At 43.9% G+C, this 21,307-nt stretch overlaps 1 protein-coding gene across 2 annotated transcripts in view; it reads right to left on the bottom strand.

Moving 5' to 3' along the window:
• ODAD4 (outer dynein arm docking complex subunit 4) overlaps window positions 1-21,307 on the bottom strand; it is a 46,579-nt gene that overhangs the window by 7,224 nt on the left and 18,048 nt on the right. For both annotated transcript variants that reach the window (XM_049859357.1, XM_049859356.1), the window contains exons 8-10: window positions 8,920-9,006; window positions 4,594-4,790; window positions 1,376-1,476 (exon numbers count right to left, since the gene is read on the bottom strand). In XM_049859357.1, coding sequence (XP_049715314.1) covers window positions 1,376-1,476; window positions 4,594-4,790; window positions 8,920-9,006 — 385 coding nt within the window. The remainder of the gene's footprint in view (window positions 1-1,375; window positions 1,477-4,593; window positions 4,791-8,919; window positions 9,007-21,307) is intronic.

Raw genomic sequence — 21,307 nt, 5'->3', positions numbered from 1 at the left:
GAGTGGGCTGACTGTCCTGGGGTTATATAGCTATCTGGAGTGGCTCCACGAGCGGTGGGGAGCCTAAGCTTCTCCAGGCTTCCCCTGGCTTCACCCCTGGTCTCTGCCTCATGACGCTTATGTTTAAGCCAGCACCGTGTAATAGAACTTTCTGCGATGATGGAAATGTTCTATATCTGTACTACACGGTAGCCCTGAGCCACATGTGGCTATGGAGCACTTGAAATGTAGCTAGTGTGACTGAGAAACTGAGTTTTAAATTTCATTTACTTTTAATTAATTTGAATTTAAATAGCCACAGGTGGCTAGTGGCTGCCTTATTGAGCAGTGCGGACCTAACCCGTTGCCCTCAAGTCGATTCCGGCTCATAGTGACCCTATAGGACAGAGTAGAACTGCTGCATAACATTTCCAAGGAGCACCTGGTGGATTTGAACTGTCGACCTTTTCATTAGCAGCCATAGCGCTTAACCACTAAGCCACCATGGTTTCCAGTGCAGGTCTAGGCCATTGTAATACAGTATAATGTGACTTTGACAGGGACATATGACGGGGTGTGGGAGCCAGAGGAGAGACAGGCACCTCACCCAGACTGAGACGGTCAGAGAAGGCCTCCTGGAAGCGGTGACAGATAACATCGAAGCTGAAACCTAAAGGTTGCATGGGAGTCAGTCAGGTGAAGGAGGTGGGAGGGGAGGGTTTAGAATATTCCAGGCAGGATTATCAGCATACAGGGAAGCCCAGAGGCATAAGAAAGCCTATCAGGGAACGACAGGAAGCTCTGAAGCTCTGGGTGTGGCTGCAGTGCAAGGTGGTCGTGGCATGGGGACTAACCAACTGGAAGGCTGGACGAGCCTATGGGGAGAGGTTACCTAAGGCCTTCCTGGCCCAGCAGGAGAAGAGACTCCAGGAAACCAATAAAGGGTTTAAGCAAGAGAGTGAGGAAATCGGACTGTATTTCTTCTTGTCTCCTAGGGGAGCTGGTTTCAAACTGGGAGTCCTAAAATCAATTTAGAAGGTTTCGACCAGCATTAAATAAAACGAAATGGAATAGAAAATATGAGAACTCAGAATACACAGTAAATGTTAAGTATTGTTTTGTAAAACATTTCTATTTTTTTTTTGTTTGTTTTTGATAAAAATATGTGTACTGGGTCACTATATTAAAGAGATTTGGCCGCTGATGGCAGCAGCAAACATCTGAAAGCCACTGCCCCACCTGAAATGTGTCCCATAGTTGGTGAGTCGTAAATGTGGAATGGCTGACTGAGAAGGCTGAGGGAGCCGGCGCCCGCTGGGTGGAAAGGCTGATGCCGACGCTGGCCGACTGCCACCCCAGCTCCCCACCCTGAGGCCCAGCTAGTGGAAATGCTCACACTAATGATGGCCTGCTGCGCGTCGTTGTTATGGACAATCTTCGCTCTCTCCAGGGCCTTCTCAAAGTTGCTAACGGCTGACTCAAAGTCTTTCAGCTTCACTGGAGAGCAAGGAGAGAAGGCACAGGTAGATGGCGACACTGTGCTGCACGATGCAGCTGCCTCACAGCCACCCAGCCACTCCCCGAGACAGGGGCACCATCACTGAGCCGCTCTGCACCGCCCTTTCCGTATTCCTGGGCCTACCTACCACCGAGGACCTGAAGCTGGGAACCTGAACCTTGGATTTCAGGCCAGAGGAAGGGGTCAGTGAGGGAAGGGGGCCTTGTGTCGGGTATTTGTACATACATGTGTGTCTGCGGTCGGGGAGATAACCTTCTCTCTAGCAGTATTGCCCATCTTTAGATTGCTCCAGAGGAGAAAATTCCTATTTTTAAAATGTTTGTTCAAATTTTTCAAAAGCACTGCACAGGCCACAGCCTCAGTGACCTGGCTGTGACTACGGGCCAGCGGCTGGAACCTCAGCTCTGGAGTCTAGCTCCCACACTGTGCAGTCAGAAGCTGGAGAGGAAGTTAAGTGGCTTGGCCACGCCCACACAGCCAGTTAGTGGAGGGGGTGGAACTGGAATGATTGATTGCTTTTTGCTCTTTATGAGAACTTAATTTCAAGAAGGAAGGAGAAAAATGTTCACCAGCCAGCCTGGGAGGCACACACCCCAGTTCTTCACACCGGGGCTCTGTTTTATAACTCAGTATACCCGAGATCCACCCTTCCTAAGAACTGCTTTGGGATCCATGGGAAAGGAGGGCCTTGTGCTCATAAGTAAAACTTCAAAAAGCCATATGACATTTGAAAAGAGATTCTAGTGTGCATTCTGAGAACACACGGAGTCACGCTAAATGAGGTTAGTATACTTTTTTTTTTTCAAAAAAAAAAAAAGGGCAGTTGAGGATTCACTCAGAGACAAAGGACTCTGACACTGAAAGCCTGCAAAGGAGCCACAAGGCTTCTCTGAGGGAGTCAAACATTAAGGGCAATTTCTTTAGTTTTTAACTGAATGCGTGGCCTGATGTTATCTGGATTGAGGGGGCTGTTTTCTTCTTCATGTCCCTCCTCTGCACGTGTACAAATCTACACATTTACATCTATGTCTCTTTAGAGCCATAAGCATGCTTTACTAAGGACTATGCAGTCTCCCCCTCACTGTTAGAGACACTGGCAGGAAGTCGTCAGGTGAGAGGGGAAGAAGGAAGAAGGTAAATAATTTGAGTGCTTCTAGACGCCAGATTCTGTTTTAAGCGCATTAAGTGTTCTTTCTCACCACAACCCTATAGGTAACCTGTTGTGGTCAGGTCAATTCCAGCTCACAGCGACCCATAGGGCGGAGGAGAACTGCCCCGTGGGGTTTCTAAGGCTGTATATCTTTATGAAAGCAGACTGCCACATCTTTCTCCTGAGGAGTGGCTGGTGGGTTTGAACGGCAGACCTTCTGGTTAACAGATGAGCACTCAACCGCTGTGCCATCAGGGCTCCACCGCAGAGGTAGGTACTGTGGTTACCCCTATTGAAAGACGAAGAAGCTGAAGCACAGGGTGGCAACCTGCCCAGGGACCCTGAGCCGGGAGATGCCCCGGGTCCCCAGCTGGGCTGTGGTGCTTCTGGAGCCCAGTGGCTCCCCGGCTGCTGATTCGATTCCACCCCAGAGTAGGTAAGTAAGGCCAGCAGTTAGTGACCTGGTTCTCCAGGGGCCCTTAGGACCCAAGTCCTCAGAAGGGACTCAGGACAAAGTCAGCCCTGCGGAGTAAGCCCTACCTCCCCTACAGCATGTAGGCAGCCCCCTAAGATGGGAAAGACTTTTGGGAAAAGCCACAGGGATCATGTCTTTCCCAGCTGAAAGCTTTCAGTAGTTTCCTTATATTTTCAGAAGAGAATCTAACTAGGCCCACGAGACCGTGCAGCTCTGACCCCTTCTCAGCTCCTCCCCTTTGCACGAGCTGTAGCCCACCCTGGTCTCCTTCAGCTTCTCAGATAAGCTAAGCTCCTGCCCACCTTCCTAAGGGCTGTTTCTCTGGCTGCTGGAAAGCTCTGTCCACAGCTGTTTGAACAGCTGGTGCCTTCTCATCCTTAAAGCTTCTGCTTAAAAGTTACCTCTTCAGACGCAAGGGCCGGAAACTATTCTCAGTTTTGCTCACTACTGTATGCCCAACTTGGCATCTAGAAGGGGCCCGGTAAGTATTTGTGGAAGGAATAAATGCAGGAATTAATGATTATATCCCTAATTCTAGCACCTGTCACGTTTCCTCCCTCACTGGGCATTAGCTTCGTGTCTGGAGGAGGGGCAGCTCAGCACAGTGTCTAAGAGCCTGAGCTCGGGAGGCAGACAGAGCTGGGTTCTAGTCCCAGCTCCACTGCTTACTAGTTCAGTGATCTGGGGCAATTTCTTTTTCAGCTTTGTATTATAAAATATTTCAAACATACATAAAAGTCAAAGGAATAATAGAATGAATCTCCATAACCATCACCCAGCTTTAACAATTATCAATATGTGGCTAATCTTGTTTTATCTGTGTACGCCCCTACCCTCTGCCTCTTGCTGGTTATTTTTTTACAACTTTATTGAGATATAATCTACATATTATAAAATTCACCTATTGTAAGTATACAGTTCAATGATTTTTAGTAAATTTACAGAGTTGGGCAACCATGACCACAACCCAGTTTTAGAACATTTCCGTCATTTCAAAAGTTCCCTCATGTGACCTGGGGCAACCTGCTGAACCGTTCAGTGCCTCAGTTACCCCATCTATAAAATGAGAACAATAATGTCTACATCACTGTCTTGTATAACGATTAAATTCGAGAATGCCTGTGCAAAAAGTACCATGGGGAGAGGAAGCGGCTCAGTACATGGACACAGTTACAGTGATGACGTGATGCTGGTCTGCGCTGCAGCTGAGCTCCTCAAGAGCAGCTCTAGGGCGCCCGAGGTCTGATCATGCTTTGCTTCAAGTCGGAACGGAACATGTGCTGGTGGAAATCCAGTGGTTTATCCCCACTCTCAGAATTAATCTGGGGGGGGGGACACACTGGGGAGGTAAGCTCAGCTCGCAGAACTCCCAGCCCTGGCGTGGCAGGTGGCACAAGATAAGGGTAGGAGGCTAATGGTAAGGAGTTCAGGGGTCTGGGCAAAGTGGGGTGGTTGTCTGTGAGCCCATACCTTGTGCCTGCGCTACCAGGACGCTGGCGTTCAGCTGCCACTCAACATCCCCTTCCTCCTCAGCATACTGCTGGGACTTCTCACCATAGGACTGGGCCTGCCAGGGCTGCTCCAGCTCCAGGTAGCAGCGGCCGATCTCATGGAACAACCAGGTCTTCTCCAGGGTGGTTTTTGCCAGTGGGATCTTCTCCTCCCACCTGGGGATGCAAAGGACCAGGGTCAGCTTCTTCTACCCAAACCCTGAACCTGGCCATAGGGGCCCAAGGCTTCCTGATGAGATGCAGCATAAACATTTTTCCCCAACAACCAGTCCTTTTAGATACAGGGGTGGAGTTAATCATCACGAAAATATTTTAAAACTACCAAAGATATTTTGATACATCTATGGGATCAAATTTGATACAAGTTGAAAATGTTTACAAAATGGTGTTTGAAATAACACAAAAGCAATGTCTAAGAATATTGTTAAATGAAATAACTTGGATGCAAGACTGTGGAAAGGACACTCACATCTCAGAGAAAACCAACACAGAAAAAACAAAATATCTATAAAAGTAAGATTAGGATTAGAATTAGTACTTGTCCTTGGGTGGTGGGACCATGAATAACTTTTTCCTCTACTTTTCTGTATTTTTCAAATTAATATCTAAATAATAAACACATATATATTGTAAGCATATTTTATTATAAAAAGACACGAATGGGTGGTGATATAGTTCATATTCTTCCTTCTATATGTCTCTGTCTTTTGTCATTTAGACACAAGAGGCCACTCAGGAACCCAGATGACACATAGCAGAAGGCTGTTGGTGAACATAGAACAAGTCCGTGTCAATCAAGGAGTGGGGACCTGAAGGACAACTTCTCTCCTGGCTAAACATCAGGGAGCTAAGCAAATGGGCCCGAGGAGCTGGCTCTCCTGGAGCCGGCTGGTCTCCAAGTCAGGGTCTTACCGCCGAGTCTCCCTGGGGCTGAGCCCATCCCACTCTAGCAGTAAACCAGCCCAGGGCTGGACATCAAAAGTCTGGCAGTTGGGCTATTTGGAGAGCTCTGGCACAGTTCTCAGTGGCCCCGCATGACCACCGAGAGTCCGAGACTAGGCTCAAAAGGCCAATTGGTCCACCAGTTCCTGAAATTGCCCAGCGGTAAGAATCACCTGGACTGCTTGTTAAGTTCCTGAGCTCTAACCCAGACCTGAAGAATCAGAAGTTCCCAGGGAGAGGCCCAGTAATTCATGCATTTGTTAAGTGCTCCCGGTGATTCGTATCACTGGGAAAGCTTAAAATGCTGATCCTATTCCAACAATTTAATTCATGAGCCCCAGATTAAAAACTGACTTGCCCATGATCTCATACACAGAAAACCTTAAGGGATCCTCAAGAAAACTACTGAAACTAATAGAAGAGTTTAGCAGAGTGTCAGGACACAAGATAAACATACAAAGATCAGTTGGATTCCTCTACACCAACAAAAAGAACATCGAAGAGGAAATCACCAAATCAATGCCATTTACAGTAGCCCCCAAGAAGATAAAATACTTAGGAATAAATCTTACCAGAGATGTAAAAGACTTATACAAAGAAAACTACAAAACACTTCTGCAAGAAACCAAAAGAGACTTACATAAGTGGAAAAACATACCTCGCTCACGGATAGGAAGACAACATTATAAAAATGCCTATTCCACTAAAAGCGATCTATACATTAAATGCAATTCCGATTCAAATTCCAACGACATTCTTTAATGAGATGCAGAAACAAATCACCAACTTCATATGGAAGGGTAAGAGACCCCGGATAAACAAGGCATTACCGAAAAAGAAGAACAAAGTGGGAGGTCTTACTCTACCTGATTTTAGAACCTATTATACCACCACAGTAGTCAAAACAGCCTGGTACTGGTACAACAACACATACATGGACCAATGGAACAGAATTGAGAATCCAGACATAAATCCATCCATATATGAGCAGTTGATGTTTGACAAAGGCCCCAAAACAGTTAAATGGGGAAAAGACAATCTTTTTAACAAACAGTGCGGGCATAACTGGATATCCATCTGCAAAAAAATGAAACAAGACCCATACCTCACTCCATGCACAAAAACAAACTCAAAATGGATCAAAGACCTAAATATAAAATCTAAAACGATAAAGATCATGGAAGAAAAAATAACAAGCATGTTAGGAGCCCAAATACATGGCATAAACTGTATACAAAACATTACTAACAATGCAGAAGAAAAACTAGATAACTGGGAGCTCCTAAAAATCAAACACCTATGCTCATCCAAAGACTTCACCAAAAGAGTAAAAAGACTACCCACAGACTGGGAAAAAGTTTTTAGCTATGACATTTCTGATTAGCGCCTGATCTCTAAAATCTACATGATACTGCAAAAACTCAACTGCAAAAAGACAAATAACCCAATTAAAAAATGGGCAAAAGATACAAATATACAAAGATACACTTCACTAAAGAAAACATTCAGGTAGCTAACAGATATATGAGGAAATGTTCACAATCATTTGCCATTAGAGAAATGCAGATCAAAACTACAATGAGATTTCATCTCACTCCAACAAGGCTGGCATTAATCCAAAAAACACAAAATAATAAATGTTGGACAGGCTGTGGAGAGATTGGAACACTTCTACACTGCTGGTGGGAATGTCAAATGGTACAACCACTTTGGAAATTAATTTGGCATTTCCTTACAAAGCTAGAAATAGAACTACCATATGATCCAGCAATCCCACTCCTTGGAATATATCCTAGAGAAATAAGAGCCTTTACACGAACAGATACATGCACGCCCATGTTCGTTGCAGCACTGTTTACAATAGCAAAAAGATGGAAGCAACCACGGTGCCCATCAACGGATGAATGGATAAATAAATTATGGTATATTCACACAATGGAATACTATGCATCGATAAAGAACAGTGATGAATCTGTGAAACATTTCATAACATGGAGGAATCTGGATGGCATTATGCTGAGTGAAATTAGTTGCAAAAGGACAAATATAAGACCACTATTATAAGAACTCAAGAAATAGTTTAAACAGATAAGAAAATATTCTTTGATGCTTATGAGACGTGTGAGGGATGGAGGATGGGGGGATATTCACTAGTTGGATACTAGGTAGGAACTACTTTGGGTGATGGGAAAGAAAACACACAATACAGGCGAGGTCAGCACAACTGGACCAAACTAAAAGCAAAGAAGTTTCTGGAGTAAACTGATGCTTTGAAGGCCAGCATAGCAGGGACGGGGGTTTGGGGACCATATTTTCAGGGGACACCTAAGTCAACTGGCATAATAAAATCTATTAAGAAAACATTCTGCATCCCACCTTGGAGGGAGCTATTTGGGGTCTTAAACGCTAGCAAGCGGCCATCTAAGATGCATCAATTGGTCTCAACCCACCTGTATCAAAGGAGAATGAAAAACACCAAGGATACAAGGTAATTATGAGCCCAAGAGACAGAAAGGGCCACATAAACCAGAGACTATATCAGCCTGAGACCAGAAGAGCTAGATGGTGTCTGGCTACAACCGATGACTACCCTGGCAGGGACCACAACAGAGAACCCCTAAGGGAGCAGGGGAGCAGTGGGATGCAGACCCCAAATTCTCATAAAAAGACCAGACTTAATGGTCTGACTAAGACTAGGACCCCGGAGGTCATGGTCCCCAGACCTTCTGTTAGCCCAAGACAGGAACCATTCCCAAAGCCAACTCTTCAGACAGGGATTGGACTGGACAATGGGTTGGAGAGGGATGCTGGTGAGGAGTGAGCTTCTTGGATCAGGTGGACACTTGAGACTATGTTGGCATCTCCTGCCTGGAGGGGAGATGAGAGGGTAGAGGGGGTTAGAAGCTGGTGAAATGGACACGAAAAGAGAGAGTGGAGGGAGGGAGTGGGCTGTCTCATTAGGCGGAGAGCAACTGGGAGTATGTAGCAAGGTGTATATAAGTTTTTGTGTGAGAGACTGACTTGATTTGTAGACTTTCACTTAAAGCACAATAAAAATTAAAAAAAAAAAAAAAAAAGTAAATGGTGCCATGGAACGGCAACTATGTCTTCACTCATACAGTATCTGTGCCTGGATTAGCCAAATAAAAACCACAATGGCTGTAAAAAAAAAAAAACAAAAAACTGACTTGCCCACGATTTTCTGGCAGAGGCAGAGCCAGGAGCCAAAGCCAGGTCTTCCAATGCCTCTTTGCCTGGCGTCTTGGCCCCAGGCTGTAAGCCCATTGTGGAGCTGGAAGTGCTGGTCCCATGGTGGGGTGGGAGGCAGTCCTTGGTCACTCACGTGTCAATGGCTTGCTGGAATTTCCCAACTCTAGCAAAAACCCTGCCGATATTGTCGAGGGCTCTGGATTTGGCATCAGGAAGGTCACTGCGGGGAAGAAGCAAAATAAATTGTTCACTAGAAATTGGCTGTTCTTGGCACCGTGGAAAGAGAAAAGAAGGCAAAGACGGGCCCTGGCCTGCAGAATCCATTTGGAGGGACAATGCCTGTGCAAGGCTGTGGCACACAGGACCCTCATGCCCTGTGGCTGGGAATGAATTTACTGGGACCTTTCTGGAGGGTAATCGACAAAAATGCCACTTTGATTCTGTGATTCTCCTTCTAGGAATTTACCTCAAGAAAATAATGTGACAAGAACATCTGTTAAAGTGCTGTTCATAAGAATGAAAATTAGAAACAACCTAAACGTTATCAATGCCCTAGCAATGACAATTTTTGTGTATGAAAAAATATTCATGATATAAACTCATGGTGACCCTACAGGACAGGGTAGGACTCCCCATGGGATTTCCAAGACTGTAAATCTTTATGGAAGCAGACTGCTACATCTTTGTCCCACGGAGCAGCTGGTAGGTTCAAACCGCTGACCCTTCAGTTACCAGCCAAGCACTTAACCAGTGTACCACCAGGGCTCCTTTATCCATGATATATTAAGATGAAGATCAGACAACCAGACAGTATATGATGTATACTGTCTGTCATGGATTGAATTGTGTCTCCCAGAAATATGTTATCAATTTGGTTAAGCCACCATTTACAGTATTGTGTGACTGTCCACCATTTTGTCATCTGATGTGATTTTCCTATGTGTTGTAAATCCTACCTCTATGATGTTGATGAGATGGGATTAGTGGCAGTTATATTAATGAGGCAGAACTCAATCTACAAATTTGGATTGTGTCTTGAGCCAACCTCTTTATCCCTTTGAAAAGAGAAGCGAGCAGAGAGAGACAGGGACCTCATACCACCAAGAAAGAAGTGCCAGGAGAAGAGCACATCCTTTGCACCCGGGGTCTCTGTGCTGAGAAGCAACTAGTCCAGGGGAAGATTAATGACAAGGGCCTTCTTCCAGAGCCGACAGAGAGAGAAAGCCTTCCCCTGGAGCTGACGCCCTGAATTTGGACTTCTGTCTATCAGACTGTGAGAGAATAAATTTCTCTTCGTTAAAGCCATCCACTTGTATTTCTGTTATAGCAGCACTAGATAACCAAGATACTGTCCCATTTATGTTAAAAATAAACCCCTGAAACTATTGTCTTGAGATAATCTTTAAACCTTAAACCAAAAATATCCCCTGAAGTCAGTCTTCTTAAAACTAAAGTGTTGTTGTTGTTGTTAGATGCCATCGAGTCAATTCCAACTCATAGCAATCCCTATGTACAACAGAACAAAACATTGCCTGGTCCTGAGCCATCCTTACAATCGTTATGCTCAAGCCCATTGTTGCAGCCACTGTGTCGATCCATCTCATTGAGGGTCTTCCTCTTTTTCAATGACCCTCTACCAAGCCTGATGTCCTTCTTCAGGGACAGATCCCTCCTGCTAACATGTCCAAAGTATGTGAGATGAAGTCTTGCCGTCCTGGCTTCTAAGAAGCATTCTGGCTGTACTTCTTCCAAGACAGATTTGTTCATTCTTCTGGCAGTCCATGGTATATTCAATATTCTTTGTCAACACCATAATTCAAAGGCATCAATTCTTCTTCGGTCTTCTTTACTCATTGTCCAGCTTTTGCATGCATATGAAGTGACTGAAAAACCATGGCTTGGGTGAGGCATATCTCAGTCCTCAAAATGACATTTTTGCTGGCTCCCGAAAACCCTTTTAATTCACTACTTAAGCTACTCCTAAGGTTTACCCTTCAGCCAAAGATTAGGCAGCCCCACAAAGCAAAACGAGACTAAATGGGCACACCAGCCCAAGGGCAAGGACGAGAAAGCAGGAGGAAACAGGAAAGCCGGAAGAACGGAAACGGGGAACCCAAGGTCAAGAAGGGGAGAGTGTTGACATGTCACGGGGCTGGCAACCAATGTCATAAAACAGTATGTGTATTAATTGTTTAACGAGAAACTAATTTGCTCTGTAAATCTTCATCTAAAGCACACACAAAAAAATGACATTCTTGCTTTTTCATACTTTAAAGAGGTCTTTTGCAGCATGTTTGCCCAATGCAATGTGTTGTTTGACTTCTTGACTGCTGCTTCCATGGGCGTTGATTGTAAATCCAAGAAAAATGAAATCCTTGACAACTTTTCTCAGTTTATCGTGATGTTGCTTAATGGTCCAGTTGTGAGAATTTTTGTTTTCTTTATGTTCAGGTGTAATCCATATCGAAGGTTGTAGTCTTTGATCTTCATCAATAAGTGCTTCAAGTCCTCTTCTCTTTCAGCAAGCAAGGTTGTATCATCTGCATATCATAGGTTGTTAATGAGTCTTCCTCCAACCCTGATGCTGCGCTCTTCCTCATATAGTCCAGCTTCTCAGATGATTTGCTCGGCATACAGCTTGAACAAATACAGTGAAAGGATACAACCCTAACGCACATCTTTCTTGATTTTAAACCATGCAGTATCCCCTTGTTCTGCCTCTTGGTCTATGTACAGTTTCCTCAGGAGCACAATTAAGTGTTTTGGAATTCCCATTCTTTGCAATGTTATCCATAATTTGTTATGATCCACACAGTTGAATGCCTTTGCATACTCAATAAAACACAAGTAAACATCTTTCTGGTGTTCTCTGCTTTCAGCCAAGATCCATCTGACATCAGCAATGATATCTCTCGTTCCATGTCCTCTTCTGAACTCGGCTTGAGTTTCTGGCAGTTCCCTGTCGGTGTACTGCTGCAATCATTTTTGAATTACCTTCAGCAAAATTTTACTTGCGTGTGACATTAATGATATTGTCTTAGTTATCTAGTGCTGCTATAACAGAAATACCACAAGTGGATGGCTTCAATAAACGGAAGTTTATTCTTTCACAGTCTAGTAGGCTAGAAGTCCAAATTCAGGGTGTAAGTTCCAGGGGAAGGCTTCTTTTGTCAGCTCTGGAGGAAGATCCTTGTCATCAAGCTCCCGGACTAGGAGCTTCTCAGCACAGGAACCTCAGATCCGAAGGATATGTTCTGCTCCCAGAGCTGCTTTCTTGCTGGTTTGAGGTCCCCCTTTCTCTCTGCTTGCTTCTCTCTTAATATCTCAAAAGAGATTGGCTCAAGTTGTAGATTGAGTTGATATAACTGCTGCTAATCCCATCTCATTAATGTCATAGAGATAGAATTAACAACACATAGGTAAATCACATTAGATGACAAAATGGTGGACAGTCACACAATACTGGGAATCATAACCCAGCCAAGTTGACAGATGTTTTTGGAGGACACAATTCAATCCATGACAGATACTGTTTGATAATTTCCACATTCTATTGATCACCTTTCTTTGAAATCGGCACAAATGTGGATCTTTTTCAGTTGGTTGGCCAGGTAGCTGTCTTCTAAATTTCTTGACATAAACCAGCGAGCACCTCCAGCATGTCATCCATTTGCTGAAACATCTCAATTGGTATTTCATCAATCCCTGGAGCCTTGTTTTTTACCAATGCCTTTGTGCAGCTTGGACTTCTTCCTTCAGTACCATCAGTTCTTGATCATATGCTGCCTCCTGAAATGGTTGAACATCGACCAATTATTTTTGGTACAGTGACTCTGTATTCCTTTCATCTTCTTTGATGCTTCCTGCACCGTTCTATATTTTCCCCCTAGAATCCCTCAATATTGCAACTCGAGGCTTGCATTTTTTCTTCAGTTCTTTCAGCTTGAAAAATGCTGAGCATGTTCTTCCCTTTTGGTTTTCTACCTCCATGTCTTTGCACATTTCGTTATAATACTTTAATCTGTCTTTTCCAGCTGCCCTTTGAAATCTTCTTTTCAGCTTCATCATTTCTTCTCTTTAGCCACTCTACGTTCAAGAGCAAGTTTCAGAGTCTCTTCTGACATCCATTTTGGTCTTTTCTTTCTTTCCTGTCTTTTTAACGACCTCTTGCTTTCTTCATGTATGATGGCCTTGATGTCATTCCACAAATTGTCTTGTCTTCCATCATAAGTGTTCAATGAATCAAATTTATTTTTGAGATGGTCTCTAAATATAGGTGGGATATACTCAAGGTCATATTTTGGCTCTCGTAAATTTGCCCTAATTTTCCTAAGTTTCAACTTAAACTTGTAGATGAGCAATTGATGATCTGTTCCATGGTCAGTCCCTGGCTTTGTTCTGATTGATGATATTGAGCTTCTCCATCATCTCTTTGCACAGATATACTTGATTAAATTCCTATGTATTCTATTTGGCAAGGTCCATGTGTATACCCACCTTTACACTGTTGAAAAAAGGTATTTGCAATGAAGAAGTCGTTGGTCTTGAAAAATTCTGTCATGCGATATCCAGCATCTTTTCTATCACCAATGCCATATTTTCCAAGTACAGATCGTTCTTCGTTTTCAACTTTCATATCCCAGTCACCAGTGGTTATCAACGCATCTTGATTGCATGTTTGATCAACTTCAGATTGCAGAAGTTGGCAAAGATCTTCAATTTCTTCATCTTTGGCCTTAGTGGTTGGTATGTAAATTTGAATAACACTCATATTAACTGGTCTTCCTGGTAGGTGTAGGATATTGCCCTATCACTGACAGTGTTGTACTTTAGGATAGATCTTGAAATGTTCTTTTTGATGATGACTGTGATGCCATTCCTCTTCAATTTGTCATTCCTGGCATAAGACCATATAATTGCCCAATTCAAAATGGCCAGTGCCATAACAAAGTGTATTAAGAAAACGTTCTGCATCCCACTTTGGTGAATGGCGTCTGGGGTTTTAAAAGTGAGCAAATGGCCATCTAAGATGCATCAATTGGTCTCAAACCACCTGGAAGCAAAGGAGAATGAAGAACACCAAAGACACAAGGAAAACACGATCCCAAGAGACAGAAAGGGCTACATAAACCAGAGACTCCATTAGCCCAAGACTGCAAGAAGTAGATGGTGCCCAGCTACCACCAATGACTGCCCTGACAGGGAACACAACAGAGAATCCCTGATGCAGCAGGAGAAAAGTGGGATGCAGAACTCAAATTCTAGTAAAAAGACCAGACCTAATGGTCTGACTGAGACTAAAGGGACCCCAGAGGACATGGCCCCTGGACTCTCTGTTGGCACAAAACTAAAACCCTTCCCAAAGCCAACTCTTCAAAGATTAGACTGGACTATAAGACATAAAATGATACTAGTGAGGAGTGTGATTTTTAGCTCAAGTAGATACATGAGACTATGTGGGCAGCTCCTGCTGGGAGGCGAGATGAGAGGGCAGAGGCAGATAGAAGCTGGTTAAATGGACTGGGGAAATACAGGGTGGAGAGGAGGAATGTGCTGTCACATTATAGGGAGAGCAACTAGGGTTGCATAACAATGTGTGTATAAGTTTTTGTATGAGAAACTGACTTGAATTGTAAACTTTCACTTAAAGCACAATAATAATTTTTAAAAAAGGCCAATACCAGTTCATTTCAGCTCACTAATATTGATCTTTATGTGTTCCATCCATTTTTGATGATTTCCAATTTTCCTAGATTCATACTCTGTACATTTTCATATTCTGATAATTGGATGTTTGCAGCTGTTTCTTCTCATTTTGAGTTGTGCCGCATCAGCAAATGAAGGTCCTTAAAGTTTCACTCAAACCTGTCAATAAAGTCGACTCTAAGGAAGTAGCTCTTCTCCAGTTGTACTTTGAGTTCCTTCCAAATTGAGGGAGCCCTGCTGACGCAATGGTTAAGAGTTCTGCTGCTAATAAGAGGTTGGCAGTTTGAATCCACCAGTCACTCCTTGGAAACCCTACGGGGCAGTTCAACTCTGTCCTATAGGGTCACTATGAGTCAGAATTGACTCGAAGGCAATGGGTTTCGAACCTGAGGGTCTCATCTTCTGGTACTGTATCAAACAATGCTCTGCTACTATTCATAAGCTTTTCACTGGCCAATTTTTCAGAAGTAGACCACTAGGTCCTTCTTCCTAGTCTGTCTTAGTCCGGAAGCTGTGCTGAAATATGTCCACCATGGGTGACCCTGCTGGTATTTGAAATACCGGTGGCATAGCTCTCAGCATCACAACAACACACAAGCCACTACAGTACCACAAACTGTCAGACAAATGATGGGTTCACTTTATAGCCTTGTCTACTATTTGGCTGAAAAGTGGTCTCCAGGAGTGGGTTCAGTTCCAGGTTTGAAGGGTGTCTATGGGCCATAGTCTTGGGATTCCACCAGTCTCTACCAGACCAGTAAGTCTGGTCTTTTTTATGAATCTGAATTTTATTCTACATTTTTCTCCCACCCTGTCCTAGATCCTCTATTGTGATCCTGATCAGAGTGGTCAGTAGTGGTAGCCTGGCACCACCTAGTTCTTCTGGTCTCTTCAGGCTAGTGGAGGCTGTGGTTCACGTGGTCCATTAGTCTTTGGACTAATTGTTTCCTCGAGACTTTGATTTTCTTCACTCTTCTTTGCTCCGGATGGGGGGAGACCAATTGTTTTATCTTAAATTGGTGTATGGTTTGCTGTGTATAATCTCAACAACAACAAAATAAATAAAATTTTAAAAATATATGTGGGTTTTTTAAAAAGGGAGAATGTAAATCAAACTCTTAACAATGATTACACAGGGGAAATGATATTACGAGGGAGGCTTTCAATTTATTTATATTATTTAACATTTTTACAGTACTCATGTATCAGAAAAAAAAAAAATTAAGACAACTGCTGCCCCCCAGGGGTTCTTTATCATTAGCATATGAACATGCATAAAACCCATAGAGTTTCCAAGGAGCACCTGGTGGATTCAAACTGCCAACCTTTCGGTTAGCAGCCGTAGCACTTAACCATTACGCCACCAGGGTTTCTATGAACATGTACAGATGTCTTAAAAAATACCTCTCCCCTGCAAAAAAAATTAATAAATAAAATCCTCCCCCCACCACAGAATCCCTCTAACCAGCACATTCTCTCACTCTCCCCCCCTCAGGCTAGTGTCTTCACTTTCTCTTTGTTCCTCAAGCCCTAGGGAACCAGCATACCAGCAGTCCAGGAGCTTCTGCCCCCACCACACCACTGACACCTGGCTTCCCTGGGGCAAAGGTTAGGCAGAGGTTAACTGTCCAGTGTGAGGGCCTGGCTCCCTAACCTGCTTGACCTCTCTTCAGCCTGAGTCTTCCAGGAGACCCTCCTCTGGTTCACTCCCCCTCTGTTGCCAGGGAGTCCTTACTAACATGTAAATTGGATGAAACCAGTCTTCTGCCTAAGGCCCTTTCCTGTATCCCACAGAAAAGCTCTTGAATACCTACAAGTGGCACTGCAGCAGTGTTTGTGATGGCCAAACTGGAACCAACCTACGTGTCCACCCACAGGGATGCGGTTAATAAGTTACCTTACATGGTGACTTTCTATGAAGCCACTCAAAGAATCAGACCCTTTTCAAGGCGTATTCTTTTTTTAAAAAAGCAATACAAAAATGAAATGTTTTTGTTTTAAAAATCCTATGTAAGCCCAATGGAACAGAATGGAGAATCCAGAAATAAATCCATCCACATATGAGCAGTTGATATTTGACAAAGGCCCAGTGTCAGTTAATTGGGGAAAAGATAGTCTTTTTAACAAATGGTGCTGGCATAACTGGATATCCATCTGCAAAAAAATGAAACAGGACCCATACCTCACTCCATGCAGAAAAACAAGCTCAAAATGGATCAAAGACCTAAACATAAAGTCTAAAACGATAAAGATCATGGAAGAAAAAACAGGGACAATGTTAGAAGCCCTAATACATGGCATAAACAGAATATAAAACATTACTAAAAATGCTGAAGAGAAACCAGATAACTGGGAGCTCCTAAAAATCAAACACCTATGCTCATCCAAAGAGTTTTCACCAAAAGAGTGAAAAGACTACCTACAGACTGGGAAAAAGTTTTCAGCTATGACATCTCCGACCAGTGCCTGATCTCTAAAATCTACACGATTCTGCTAAAACTCAACTACAAAAAGACAAATAACCCAATTAAAAAATGGGCAAAGGATATGAACAGGCACTTCACTAAAGAAGATATTCAGGCGGGTAACAGATACATGAGGAAATGCTCACGATCATTAGGCATTAGAGAAATGCAAATCGAAACTACGATGAGATTCCATCTCACTCCAACAACGCTGGGATTAATCCAAAAAACACAAAACAATCAATGTTGGAGAGGTTGTAGAGAGACTGGAAAACTTATACACTGCTGGTAGGAATGTCAAATGGTACAACCACTTTGGAAATCAATTTAGCACTTCCTTAAAAAGCTAGTAATAGAGCTACCATATGATCCAGCAATCCCACTCCTTGGAATATATCCTAGAGAAATAAGAGCCTTTACACGAACAGATACATGCACACCCATGTTCATGGTAGCATTGTTTACAATAGAAAAAAGATAGAAGCAACCAAGGTGCCCATCAATGGGTGAATGGATAAACTATGGTATATTCACACAATGGAATACTACGCATCGATAAAGAACAATGTTGAATCCATGAAACATTTCGTAACATGGAGAAATCTGGAAGACATTATGCTGAGTGAAATCAGTCAATTGAAAAAGGACAAATATTGTATGAGACCATTATTATAAGAACTGGAGAAACAGTTTAAGCAGAGAAGAAAATATTCTTTGATGGTTATGAAGGGGGGAGGGCGGGAAGGAGGGAGGAGTATTCGCTAACTAGATAGTAAATAAGTTTCATTTTAGGTGAAGGGAAAGGCGATACACAATACAGGAGAGGTAAACACAAATGGACTAAACCAAAAACAAAGAAGTTTGCTTAATAAACTGAACACTTCAAAGGCCAGTGTAGCAGGGGTGGGGGTTTGAGGACCATGGTTTCAGGGGACATCTAAGTCAATTGGCATAATAAAATCTATTAAGAAAACATTCTGCATCCCACTTTGGAGAGTGGCATTTGCGGTCTTAAACGCTAGCAAGCAGCCACCTAAGATCCATCAATTGGTCTCAAGCCACCTGGAACAAGGAAGAATGAAGAACACCAAAGTCACAAAATAATTATGAGCCTAAGAGACAAAAAGGCCCACATAAACTAGAGACTACATCAGCCTGAGACCAGAAGAGCTAGATGGTGCCCGGCCACAGCCGATGAGTGCCCTGACAGGGAACTCAACAGAGAAACCCTGAGGGAGCAGGAGAGCAGTGGGATGCAGACCCCAAATTCTCGTAAAAAGACCAGATGTAATGGTCAGACTGGGACTGGAGGGACCCCAGAGGCCATGGACCCCAGACCCTCTGTTACCCCAGGGCAGGAACCATTCCCAAAGCCAACTCTTCAGACAGGGATTGGACTGGAATAGGGGATGGAAAATGAGACTGGTGAAGAACAAGCTTCTTGGATCAAGTCGACACATGAGACTATGTTGGCATATTTTGTATGGAGGGGAGATGAGAGGGCAGAGGTGGCCAGAAGCTACCTGAATGTACATGAGGAGAGAGAGTGGAGGGAAGTACTGTGCTATCTTATCAGAGGGAGAGCAATTAGAAGTGTATAGCAAGCGTATGTAAATTTTTGTATGAGAGACTGACCTGATTGGTAAACTTTCACTTAAAGCTCAATAAAAATTAATTAAAAAAAATGTAAATATATGCAAGATGGTGGAGTAAAAAGCTCCATGCTTCCACCCCCCCACAGAAACATCAAGAAACAAACTCTTACAACCAATTTTGTGTATTAATTTTGCTAATATGTATAAGATGTAATAAAAATAAAAAAAACATGTTAAAAAAAAAAACAAAACCTAGGTATCCCATTGCCATCAAGTTGATTCTGACTCGTAATGACCTACATACATACACACATACATATCTATATACATATACATGTATGTATGTGTGTATGTGGAGCCCTGGTGGCAGAGTGGTTAAGCGGTCAGCTGCTAACCAAAAGGTCTGCAGTTCAAATCCACCAGTCGCTCCTTGGAAACCCTATGGGGCAGTTCTACTCTGTCCTATAGGGTCACTATGAGTCAGAATTGACTCGACGGCAATGAGTTTGTTTGTTTTTATAATGTGTGTATATATGTATGTATGCATTAATATATATGTGTATTTTTTAGGTAAATACATTGAAAATGGCTAGAAGGACTCATCCAAAAGTGGTCCCAAGGAGGTGAGGGAGTGGCATGGGAGTAGGGGGAGCTTTCGAGTTTTGCTCTGAGCACCACACATTTTGAGTCAAGTACAACTTGTGCAAAACAAGCTCCTTCCTCGGCCCACAGCCCCCCCACTCCCCACTGGCCCTAGTCCCCGCCCTGCCCCACTACCTGCAGCTCTCCCCTCAATGCCTCCATCCCCGTGGCGTCTCTCTGCTGAGGGTGCCTTTTCCCCCTGTCTCGTCCACCTTGCTGAAGTGCCTGTCCTCGCTGAATCCCCCAGCTCCCAGGGGGCTTCCACCTGCCTCTCCCTGGGGACCCTCAGCCATACTTTGCACCTGCTGCATCACAGCACCTCTGATGTCGCTCCCCGCTTCCAGAGCGGGTGCTCAGTTAGGGTTTGATGAATGAATTGATAAATTGTAATATGTTCATTTACTCATAGTAACATGTAACAAGAAATCAAAACAATAATGAGAAGCATGCAATCAAATCATTTACAAAGTATTCTGAGAAATCAATGAGGGCTGGTGTCCTTGAAGAAGGCTACTTCCACACCTTGGGATTTGAGCGCCGTGAAGGACCGACAGTAGGCTTTGATGGCAGCAAAGGGAGGTGGCCAGGCCTGTCAGGTCAGGTGAGAGGTTGGACAAGGAGGGGTGTGACTTGAGTGGAATGAGGGACACACACAAGGCCCATGCAGACTGGAGTGGTAGGGTGAGGCCTGCTTGTGAATGTCAGAAAGGAACTAATATTAATAACTCTGTCAAGAAGAGTAGAACATACAGAGTCCACCTACATCTTCTACCTCTTGGGTTTATTGTTAAGATACTGTACCACCGACAGTATGTGCTGCTGGCAGGCGGGGACCTGTACAACTGTAACTGAAGAAATGGGCATGTGCTGAAAATTATTATTTTTACAGGGTATTGTACGAGGTGGTCTGAATCGATTTTTTTTTTTTTAAGATACAATTAAGATTTTTAAAATTTTCTGTGTCCAAAGGAGTTTGGATGTTATTCAGCAGGGAATGAATGGCCAAGGCCCTTTTGTCAGCAGGGGAAGGAGAGGTGATAGATGAAAAGCAGTGTGTTTGGCGGTGATGTATGGGACCAGCTAGAAAGAGACAGCAGAGGCACAGAGGGCAGCAGTGGCTGGGCTGTGGCAACCAACCAAGTAGCTGTCGTCAGGTCAACTGCAACGCATGGCAACCCCACGTATGTCAAAGTAGAACTGTGCTCCATAGGATTTTCAATGGCTGATTTCTCAGAAGTATGTTGCCAAGCCTTTCTTCTAAGGCACCTCTGAGTGGACTTGAACCACTGAACTTTTGGTTAGCAGCCTAGTGTGTTAACTGTTGAATCACCCAGGGACACCTCCCTACTGTGAGGTAGGTGCTATTTTTATGCCCATTTTACAGATGAGACACTGAGGCTGAGAGGTTACATGACTTGCCAAAGATTCCACAGCTAAGAGGTGCAGGTTTCAAAGCCCAAGTCTGCCTGATTCCAGAGTCCGTGCTCTTGGTGGGCCCATGGTTTAGGAGGCCCTGCTTGAGCCTACCCTGCCTGCTTCTTCCAGTCTCCTCTAGGGTATTCTCTCCCTGGCCATAGTCTGTGCTCTCCAGCCTTACACTTCCTCTTGCCTCAGGGCCTTCCCGCAGACTAGGCATGCTCCCTGACCCCAGTCCAGTCCTCCTGGAATAGGTTTTCCACAGCACTGGATTCTGTACTTTTCCTTCATGATACTTATCACAATTACAATTAATTAGCTATGTCACTTGCCTTTGATGTCGGCAGGGCAATGACCCTTGTGTCTGTTCACTGTTGTGTTCCCTGTGCTAGCAGCATCTGGCAGGTCTGGGGCTTGATGAATGCTTGTTGAGATGATGTAAGAATGAAAATATCCCTAAGAACCAGACAACTGGGAGCTTTGTGGAGTCTTGGGCCACTACCCTCCCCTTTGTGGTAAAAAAGCTTACAGGCTCAGTTTGCCCCTTACCCTCAGCCCTGGGCAAATGGCCCCTACCTCTGGAAAATCTACCTCAGGCATGCAGGGCAGAAAGTAGGGGTCAAGCAAGGTAGCTTAGTCACCAACTGCCCTGGCAGAAGGCTGAGATGCTGCCCCAGGCCCCCCACCTCTGCCAGCC

Source organism: Elephas maximus, chromosome 19, assembly GCF_024166365.1.
Source record: "Elephas maximus indicus isolate mEleMax1 chromosome 19, mEleMax1 primary haplotype, whole genome shotgun sequence".
NCBI lineage: Eukaryota > Metazoa > Chordata > Mammalia > Proboscidea > Elephantidae > Elephas > Elephas maximus.
The sequence above is the reverse complement of the archived record's forward strand: the minus strand, read 5'-3'. Positions and strand labels throughout refer to the sequence as shown.